General features: G+C 48.3%; 1 protein-coding gene across 1 annotated transcript in view; it reads left to right on the top strand.

The window, feature by feature from the left end:
- The first annotated feature begins 651 nt into the window (after nucleotides 1-651).
- The window catches only part of LOC129136003 (uncharacterized), a 31,643-nt gene continuing 21,701 nt past the window's right edge, over nucleotides 652-10,593 (top strand). The window contains exons 1-4 of the mRNA XM_054658629.2: nucleotides 652-860; nucleotides 3,870-4,028; nucleotides 6,634-6,905; nucleotides 9,346-9,594. Of these exons, the coding sequence (XP_054514604.2) occupies nucleotides 726-860; nucleotides 3,870-4,028; nucleotides 6,634-6,905; nucleotides 9,346-9,594 (815 nt within the window). The 5' untranslated portion in view covers nucleotides 652-725. The remainder of the gene's footprint in view (nucleotides 861-3,869; nucleotides 4,029-6,633; nucleotides 6,906-9,345; nucleotides 9,595-10,593) is intronic.

Genomic DNA, 10,593 nt, shown 5'->3' with positions numbered 1-10,593 from the left:
TAGGTTCATCTTCTCAATTACACAGGACCACAGACTCTTTCAGTAAAGAGCCAGAAAGTAAACACTTAAGACTTTGCAGGTCATGCGTGGACTCTGTTGCATATCTTTGTTTTTGTTGTTTTGTTTTTCGCTTTTTGTTTTATATAATGCCTAAAAAATGGCCAGGCACGGTGGCTCATGCCTGTAATCCCAGCACTTTGGGAGGCCGAGGTGGGCAGATCACCTGAGGTCAGGAGTTCAAGACCAGCCTGACCAACATGGCGAAGCCTCGTCTCTCCTAAAAATACAAAATTAGCCGGGCATGGTGGCACATGCCTGTAATCCCAGATACTCGGGAGGCTGAGGCAGAAGAATTGCTTGAACCCAGGAGGCAGAGGTTGCCATGAGCCGAGATCACGCCATTGCACTCCAGCCTGGACAACAAGAGTGAAACTCCGTCTCAAAAAAAAAAAAGAGTCTAAAAAATCTAAGAACCATCTTGGCACACGAGCTGCAAAGAAAGGAGCTGCAGCTGGATTTGGCTGCCTGGCTCCCCGACATGTCCTGGCACCCCCAAAGCACTCAAGGAGCTTCCTTGCTTCATCCCCTGGAGGAAAGCCAGGCCTGGCCATGGCGCTATTGTGACGTGGCTCCCAGAGCAGTTTCAGGCCTGTTCTAGCATCTGGCCAGGGCGGCAGCCTGAGAGCCATGGAGCCGCTGGGTGCAGCACTGTCCTGCCCGTGTGCATGGAGCTGCTTACGTTGCCTGCACTGCTGCTGTCCTGTTCCCACAACTTCTGCAAACACTGCCTGGAGCTGATCTTGGTTTACCAGAATTGCACCCAGGTCCAGGGATGGTTCTGTTGTCCAGTGTGTAGGAAAGTAAGAGGAAAATCAGGGCCCTTTGACTCCACGAGGGAGCAGACTTCTTTCTGGTCTGCACTCTTCGAACTCTAGCCCATGAGAAAACTGGGGACTTTGGGCCCCAAAATGAAGACCAGCAAGGCAGACCCACATCTCTGAAGGGTTGTGAGAGGGCATCGGCAGGGGAGGACAGGCTTTTCCTTTAGGCTTAGAAGATCCATCGGGACCCACAGGGAGGAGCTACAGGAGGATGTACATTGTGGCCTAAGGTTGGAGAGAACTTTCTTACAGAACAGCTTGTTCAGTATGCGCTGGGGTAGGTAGGGCCATTTATTAGCACTTGCTAGGTGCCTTGTCACTGTGGTGGAAGATCAGAGAAGCAGAGCTGATGAGGGTTCAGGCTTCACCCTTTAAGGAGAGATAGACCACACATGTAATGGGAGACCCCACAGTGCAGGTCTGCAATGCACCGCAGGGGACAGGAAGGCCACAGGGAAGGCACTGCTGTGTAGAATCTACAGTAGGACTGATGCTGATGGAGAGGGCAATCTAGGAAGAGACAGTGGCAGATAGCAAGGCCCGAGAAAGAGAGCCTAAGAAAGGAGGTGCTTAAGGGCCTGGCCCAGAGATCACAGAGGCTTGAGCATAAGGTGCTGTGGGAGACACCTGGGGCTTTAGGGTACCCACCCGAAGGGTAAGTAGGACATATTCCAGGAGGCCCTACACATCAAGCAAAGGGCTTTGCATTTTATCCTGTAAGCAGAGGGGAGCTAGTGACATATTTTAACCTGGAAAGGGTCATCATAACGTTGACTTCTGAAAGCACAATGTCACATGCTCTCATGGAAATTCTTTGTGTAACATTTCGCCAGCTGGACTGTAGGAATCATGACTGGTGTTGCCCCAGGCCCTTTGGATATTTGTGGAAGGAAGGAAGAAAATCTAGAAGGAATAGGTTGCAGGCAGAGGAATCCTGAGGGGCTGGAGGGCAGGGAGAGAGGCAGGCGGTCATCACCTGGCTTTTGGGGGAGGGGTGCCATGAGGTGACTGCAGAGACAGGGGCAGCAGCTCAGAAGCACCACACATTTGGATGGATCATTTTGTCAACCTGGAATTTTCACTTATTTGTATGTTTATTTTTAAATCATATCAAAGAAATAGTGTAGAAAAGAGTTTATAATGAAAAGCAATGCTGCCATCCCACCCCTAGTCCCACTCTCCAGAGGCAATCTCTCCTAACTTTTTCTACCTCATTCTTCCTGCAGTCACCACCATAGCTCTGAGTATGTGTTTATCTCACCATTCTTCGCCCACTGGTTTTAGACGCTACTGGCATTTGCTGCCTCTCCGACGACTGAGCTTCTCGTGCACAGCTCCTTCCTCATCTTCCCTCCCTGAGCAGGTCCATGGCAACCTTAATTTCTCTATTGTGATTTTAAGTTAATGCACCAAGCAACTAGAGATAATGGCACCCTCTGAAGCTCCACTTTGTAAGGGAGGCGGTCCTTGTCCCCTGCCCTGCTCTCTGGCTTTCCTGCTCCCAGGTGACAGACACACAGGCTCCTCAGACTCCAGGAGCCCATAAGGAACCTGCAAAGGGCACAGGAAGTACACTGGAGGTCTTCGCAGAAATTTTGTTGAGCCTGGATTTGGGGGTTGGGCAGGTCAAGCAGGTGCGGTCCCAAGAGGGTTGAGCAGGAGTAGCTGTGCGTCCTCACCCTGACAGAACACAGAGGATTGAGCAGAGGGACAGTGCTGGCTGGGATACTGGCTGCACCTGCGGCCTAGAAGGGCGGGAAAGAGCTTTGGACTGATTGAGTAGAGGCAGAGATTTGAGAAGGGAGGGAGGGAGAGGACTGGTGTGCCCAGCTCTGAAGGCAGACCCTCTGGGACATTTTCAGTGCTCTTCAGTTTTCTTTGAAAAGAAAAAAGGCCCAGATCCCAGGCGCCGGCCCATTCATCTTCCCTGGAGTATTCATTCTGCTGAATCCTGGAAAAGATTTATACACCAGCAGCATTCTGTAGTGAGTGTTATGCTGGAATTCAAACCCAGGTCCACCTCTTTTCAAGACAAGTTCTTTTCTCATTTCCGAGGCACCAGGGAAAAGAAATCACTTCCCTGCACTGGTTCTGTTGGGGCCAAAAGATCAGGAGATGATTGCCATTGAAAAGGTAGTTTGTTACTCAGAGTTCCCAAGAGGAGGGAGCCCCCCACCACGCAGGGCCACATGGGGAAGCCCCAGGGTTGATCAGGAGGCAAAAGGAATGGCAGGGAACTGTGGTCCAGGGCCTTTGCTGTGGTTTCCACAGGAAGAAATGGCGAGGGGAGGGTAAGCAGGCTAAAGACTGGCTAGTGTGAATCATTTCAGTGGGCTCTGAGGCATAGGAGCTGTGCCTTGCTCTCTAGTAATTAGGGCAGATGAACAGTGGCCTGCGTGTGAGAAGGTTGGATGGTTGGGGGTGTGGGATCTGGGTTGGTTGGTTTGCATCTGAAAAGCACAGTCCCAGGTGAGATCCTTTACTCTGTCTAGGAGTTGGCTAACCCTGGGAGGGCAGGCCCCAGGTGCCAAAACATCAAAATACAGAAAATAAAAGACACAGTGAGACCTGGTCCTTCGTTCTCTGCACTCCACTGGCATATCCAACTGTGCAGTCATTGACTGTGAGCATTTGTCTTACCACTGGACTGATTTTCTGTGGAAGACAGAGTAGGTCCTAACCAAAACTCAACGGACTGAAGGAACGCAGATTCCAGTTTCACCTGATGGAGTTTGTAGTGACTTTCACAACAGATACTGGTAACAGGCCCACAGCAGGGCCAGCCTGGAAGTGTCATCGTGCAGGGTTCTCACAGTCACTTCCCTCTCCAGGTCTTGTCAGCCTTCCCCAGGGTGGAATGTGAGTTCTTTCCTCCTCCCAGATGGTGTTTTAGTGACCAGGAAGGGACATATTTCAACCTCCCCCAAAGATGAGGTGGCCTTTGGCCTCAGGAATTTGCCACAAACTCATGTGATCTCTGTGTTTTAGGACATTTATTTGAAGGGCAGGGGAACAAATGGATTGCAGGGAAACATCCTGGCTGAAAATATCCTGGAAAAGCTTAAGGAAGTACTTGAGACACTTCACACCGGGGAGCAAAACCATCTCGCTCAGATGTGTGAAAAGCGTGGAAAAATCATGAATCTGGTATTAAATTATACTTTTTAAAATTTTCTTTTTGCCTAGCTGCCCAATCTGTCAAATTACTCGGTAACCCTACATAGTTGAAACCAGATGTTTACTCAGGAGTATAGTAGAGGATTACTTTCCAAATCCACAGCCCAATGCTAACTTTATTCTTGATTTGTAACGTGGAGCCCAGGGACGAATGTGTGTGTGTGTGCGGGGGGTGAGGGGTTGCATGTGTAGGGGGGGTGCATGTGTGTGTGCGCGCACACACACACATGCAGTATTCAGCCCTGCAGCCCACAGTGGGGTTGAAGGGGTCACATGTAGAAGGGCTCAAACAGGTACAGTGATTTATGAGATTTATGAGACTCCAGCCACCCTCAGTCATCTCGGAGAGAAGGTGCAGTAGGATGAGACTGGTGAACCGGCTATTCCTTCTGTTGCCTCCTGAATGGTTGGTGAGGAGTGACTCCTTTGGAGAGCTGAGTGTAATTCTGGCGTTTGGATGCTCAGCACACGTTTTCCGCACAGTGTGCCATATGAACCCTTGGTTGTTTCTGTGCAATGCTCTGTACATTGTACATTTCTACACACATATCTACAGTGTGCCTTGTACAAAACTAGATGTGTTCTACAAGACACTCCACATTCCCTTGCTAAGGGATCTTCAAAGGGAATTTTGAGGTAATTTTCCCCTTTGGCACTGACTTTAGGATGGATCCTTCTGTCAGATGGGATACCCCTTTAAAAGGCTTTAATTCTTTGCTGTTCACAAAGCACGTTTACAACCTTTAGCCTACTTGACTCCCCGAGCAACCCCGGAGGGGCAGGAGAAGGCAGAGTTTCCATGTTTCATAGATTAGGTAGCATCAGCCACCAGCCTTAGGGGCCTCATCTAGGTTGCTTCGTCTTTGCTCATTATCAGGTGTAAACTAAGTTGACAATTTTTTTTTCGAGACGGAGTCTCGCTCTGTCGCGCAGGCTGGAGTGCAGTGGCGCCATCTCGGCTCACTGCAAGCTCCGCCTCCCGGGTTCACGCCATTCTCCTGCCTCAGCCTCCCGAGTAGCTGGGACTACAGGCGCCCGCCACAACGTCCGGCTAATTTTTTTGTATTTTTAGTAGAGATGGGGTTTCACCGTGTTAGCCAGGATGGTCTCGATCTCCTGACCTGGTGACCCGCCCACCTCGGCCTCCCAAAATGCTGGGATTACAGGCATGAGCTACCGTGCCCGGCCCCCTAAGTTGACAATTTACTTGGAAGAAGTCAAAAGTATTCATGAGACTTCATAATTCTGCCCTAACTTGAAACTCTGAAGCCAACTCCAAAAGCAGAGATGTGGCTCTGAAAGAGGCTCTGGAAGAGGGTCTCCTAGCTCTGAATCAAGTCTGCCGCGGTGAGGCAGGGTCTCCCTGAGATCCTCTACCCTCAACCAGCTACCTGGGCCACCGCCTGAGCCACTCCTCTCTTCCTTGCAGCTTGCACTTCTGCTGAGATCAATGACGCTGCTTGGGACAGGCTAGGTCAAGCCCCTGAGGTGCAATTATATATTCCTCTTTAGACTATGCCTTTAAGAATTGGTTTAGTTTTTCACAAGTTTGCTATGGTTCTGCCTCATCTTCAGCAGTCACCTCTATGGTGTTCATTCAGAGCCTGCCCCTGAACTGAGTAAGGAAGGGGTGGAAGCAGAAGAAGCAGGCAGAGGGGATGGCTCCTCTTTGATCCCCTCCATCTAGAAATGTGCTCAGCTTTCAGTCCCGTAGTGGGGCTCACTTTGTTTGTGAAGGTCCTTGTAATATTATCAATAGCTACCAGGGGTTTAATGTCATCCAGGTGTCAGGCACTACTCCAGGCATCTTACGTGCATCGCCCTATTTAATTCTCATGGCAGTCCTATGAGGCAGGTGGTGTGGTAATGTGGGAAAAGCTCTGACCTTAGACTCAGAAGGACCTTGTCTTCTAATCCCAGTGCTGTCCCTTCCTGGCAAGTTATTTGCAGCCTTCTGAGCTTCCTCACCCATAAAACCGTACTATGTAGGCTGGGTGCAGTAGCTCACACTTGTAATTCCAGCACTTTGGGAGGCTGAGGCGGGCAAATCACTTGAGGCCAGCAGTTGGAGACCAGCCTGGCCAATATGGCGAAACTCTGCCTCTACTAAAAATACAAAAAATTAGCCGGGTGTGGTGGCACGTGCCTGTAGTCCCAGCTGCTTAGGAGGCTGAGGCAGGAGAATCACTTAAACCTGGGAGGCGGAGGTTGCAGTGAGCTGAAATTGCACCACTGCACTCCAGCCTGGGTGACAAAGCAAGACCCCGTCTAAAACAACAACAACAACAACAACAAAAACAAAACAAAACAAAACAAAAACCATACTATCTAAAGCAAAGGGTGGTCGTGTGAGGATTCCGTGAAATAACAACATGCACTTACTAAATCACCACCAGACCATCCTAGTACTATCATCACCTCTGTTCTACACACACCAGGGTGTCCTGTGCAACTGACTTTTAATACTTGCTTCACACATTCACAATGTCATCAGCCTGGGTAGGGCAGGTCTCTAGTGCATAGGGTTGGAAAAGGAAGGAAAGAAAGTTTCACTGACTTTTCTTCTCTCAATCAGTTGTGCCTAAGTGATGAAAAGCCAATATGCAGGATATTCAAGCTCTCTGGGGACCACAGTTCTCACCAGGTAGCCAAGATTGCTGATGTGTACACAGAGAGGAAAGCTAGCTTTGCTGAGGACATTCAGCAGGTGCTGCAGAGATCTGAGAGCACAGCCCAGGAAACGGAGGTATGGCTTGAATCGTTCCTCTCCTGTCCCCACATTAACAGGAAGACAATGTTTGGTTCTGGTTTCAACAGTTTTCTCTTCAGAGCACTAGGCCAACAAAGGTAGTGTATAAATGCAAAGGAGAAATCATAGATTGCATTCTCCAAAGACGGGTTCCCCTTGAGTCTGTCCTGAAACATGCCAAGTTTTGAAATGTGCACCTTAAGAACTGGGTCAGTCCTGATTGCTTTCAGGACTTCAAAAAATGAACAGTTAATAGCCAATTAATTTACCTTCCCTGAGTTCAGAAGATGGAGCTAAGAGTCTAGGGAGACCAAAGCAGTTAGAGTACATAGGACAGAGTTCAGAGAGGAGATGGTTACACAAACAGAGATCCTGGAGACCTGTCAAGGGTCTTCCTTGAGTACTCAGTAGTGAACTGATCAGCATATGTCTGTGAAGACACTACCCAAGGTCAGACAAGGAAACATAAAAATATTGAGGGAAGAGCACCTGATGCTTGCACAGGACAAGGAACAATGCCTATTTCCACAAGACCGGAAAAACTCATACATCATGGAACACTGGGAAGAGCACTCAGAAGGTCTTGCCTCCAAGTAGTCAGAATAATTAGCCCTAGATGGACCACTGCTGTGGACCCACCTAAAAAACAATAAAAGCAAGACCTGAAAGGATCAAACTCTTTCCAAGTACCTCCACTGCATCCCATAACAAAATTGAAGATTTATAGGAATACAAAAATATCCAGCTCCCAACCAAGTAAAATTCACAATGTCTGGCATCCAATCAAAGATTACCAGGCAGGCAAAGAAGCAGGAAAACATAGTCTATAATGAGGACAATAATCACACAATCAAAATCAAATCAGAACTGAGACAAATGTTAGAATTAGTAGATGAAGACACTGAAACTTATTATAATTATATTCCATATTTCAGAAAGTTACAGACAGAAAATATAAAAATATTCAAATTAGATCTACATCTATGTACTCAAACAAAAATTTAAAATTTTCAAATTTTTAAATTATTTTTATTTATTTATTTTTTTTTTTGAGACATAGTCTCACTGTCTCCCAGGCTGGAGTGCAGTGGCACAATCTCGGGTCACCGGAAGCTCCACCTCCCGGGTTCACGCCATTCTCCTGCCTCAGCCTCCCAAGTAGCTGGGACTACAGGCGCCCGCCACCATGCCCAGCTAATTTTTTGTATTTTTAGTAGAGACGGGGTTTCACCGTGTTAGCCAGGATGGTCTCGATCTCCTGACCTCATGATCCGCCCACCTCGGCCTCCCAAAGTGCTGGGATTACAGGTGTAAGTCACTGTGCCTGGCCAGGATCCCTTTCTTAGAAGGCAGGAAACTGAGATCCAAGGCTGCCCAGCTAGCAAGAACCAAGATTCTCCTGGGTCTGTGTGGCTTCTTCATTGGTGTGCTTTCCCCTACTTTTTGCTGCCCCATCTGGAAAGACCTGATCATGGGGTGATGCTGGTACTGGGTTTTATTTCTTTTATTTATTTTTGAGAGAGGGTCCTGCTGTGTCACCCAGTCTGGAGTGCAGTGGCACAATCACGGCTCACTGCAGCCTTGACCTCCTGGGCTCAAGGGATCCTCCCATCTCAGCCTCCCGAATAGCTGGGACTGCAGGCATGTACCACCATGCTCAGCTAATTTTTGCATATTTTGCAGAGATGGGGTTGTGCCATGTTTCCCAGGCTGGCCTCAAACTCCTGAGCTCAAGCAATCCACCTGCCTTGGGTCTCAAAGTGTTGGGATTACTGGTGTGAGCTGCCGTGCCCAGCTTGGTGCTGGGCTTTAGGGGTGAACTGAAGACCACCAGTTCCAGAGTATGAGATCTTGACTTTTTCTAGAAATATTAGAATGGTTGCATCTGATATTTCATTTATTTCCCTCTAAATTATTCGGTGATTTCTTCCATGTGGCTATTCTTTCAACAATGATCTGCATTTGGCTGTAGCAGAAGTCCATGAGCAGTGGCTTTAAAAAATTAGGGGTTCTATTTTTTTACTTTAATGAAATGTCCCAAGGTAGGAAGTCAAGGCTGGCTGGCTTGTGAGCCGTGATGCTCCAGCCCTTTTCTCTCAGCCATTTGGTAGGTGCTCTTGTCAGCACGTAGTCACAGGATGGCTGTCCCATATAGGCATCCTGTCCATGATCCTGGCAAAGGGAAAGGGAAGGGTCAAGACTGGTCCCAGGGGCACATACCCACTTTTAAGCAGCTTCCTAAAAGCCCACCTGACTGGATTCTACTTCTGCTTCCATTGCACACCTGGTTACTCCCAATGTCAAGGGAAGCAGGAAATGAATGTAGTATTTTTAGCTGCCCACATTGGTTCCCCCAAAGAATCAGAGTTCTTTGGGTAGAAAAGTGGTGAAAAACGGGTAGTGGGCTGGCAACCAGCAGTGTCTGCCAGGCCTGGGGCCTCCCTGCCTCAGGGTGGAAGCCTGGGCAGAGCAGAACCTGTGGGCTGGAGGGCCTCCCTGCAGGGCTTGCCTAAGTGTGTGTTAGTGCTCCCTTGGCAGGACACAGAGAGGCTCATCAGACCTGTCCACCAGCACCACCAGCACAAGGACCATGATCAAAACCATCGGAAACTGCCTGATCAGCGGCATCCACAGCCGCAGCCACATGGTTACTTCAAAGCAGGAGCTGGAGCATGCCTCTGAGTTGGAGAGGCTGCAGTGGGTGGCCTGGGACCTCGCAGTCCCCCGCCAGCTCTGCCACCAGATGCTGAGGCTCCTGCAGCAGCACCAGAATGCGATACAGTTTCTGTGAGAAAGGACAAAAAGTTCAGGACGGAGATGAAGAGGCTCATGCACGATGGCATGGTCCCCCACGTCCCTGAAAAGGACAACGTGTCTATCAGGCACTAATTTCAAGAGCTCATTAAAGGAATAGATATTGCTGACTTGGTCCTGCCTGAGTTAGCCCAGGCGCTGGCCACCGTGGCCAGGCTGCCCGAGGCCTGCAGGATGGGCAGGGCCACGCAGAGCGAACTGTTGGAACAAACGCTCCAGGAGATTTTATGCAAGTCAGAGTTGGGCTTGCTGCCAAAACCGAACAAAGAGGCAAAGCTTCCTGGGGACCCATGTTATTCCTCCTCCACTTCCTCCACTGGTGTGTTCTCTACATAAGGAAGTGGGCTTAAGTCTAGGGAATCAACAGCGTAAAGTCATATTTTGGCCTCAAAATGTCAAAAAACTTTGATCACTTTGCCTGTAATTTGAAAGTTGCTAGACTTCACTTCTTAAAAAGAAAAAAAAAAAACTTTCCACATTGTGATCTCTCTCTTGATTTGGGTTATTCTGCTGCTAATTAATCATCCAAAGTTTGTGTTTTTTTTCCCATTTTTAATGGAAACCTGCTTTAAAAGCTTGTTGCTGAAAGCTAACATAGGAGGGCTTTAACTAGTGGGAGATGCTGAGCTTGGCTGGGCTGGAGGTGGTGCAGGAGATGAGTTCTTGGCACAACTGAACAGAACAGCATCATGCTCTGATGACTTACTGTGCAATTTCAGCTCAATTGAGCTTCAAATACTAGACATTACAACGGCAATGACTCCACAGAAATGAAGCCTTTGGTTAGCTCTTGTCCATGGATTTTGTTCTTTTTCCTTCACAACAGTCCTAACTACAGTTTATTAAATGCTTACCATAGACTACTATGCACCCTTTATATTAATGAGTTAATTTAATTCTCAAAATAACTAAAAGAGCTGAGAATTATTATCTCCACCTTATAGGTGGACACTCAGGGTCAAAAAATGTAAA

Source organism: Pan troglodytes, chromosome 11 (genome assembly GCF_028858775.2).
Source record: "Pan troglodytes isolate AG18354 chromosome 11, NHGRI_mPanTro3-v2.0_pri, whole genome shotgun sequence".
Taxonomy (NCBI): domain Eukaryota; kingdom Metazoa; phylum Chordata; class Mammalia; order Primates; family Hominidae; genus Pan; species Pan troglodytes.
The sequence above is the reverse complement of the archived record's forward strand: the minus strand, read 5'-3'. Positions and strand labels throughout refer to the sequence as shown.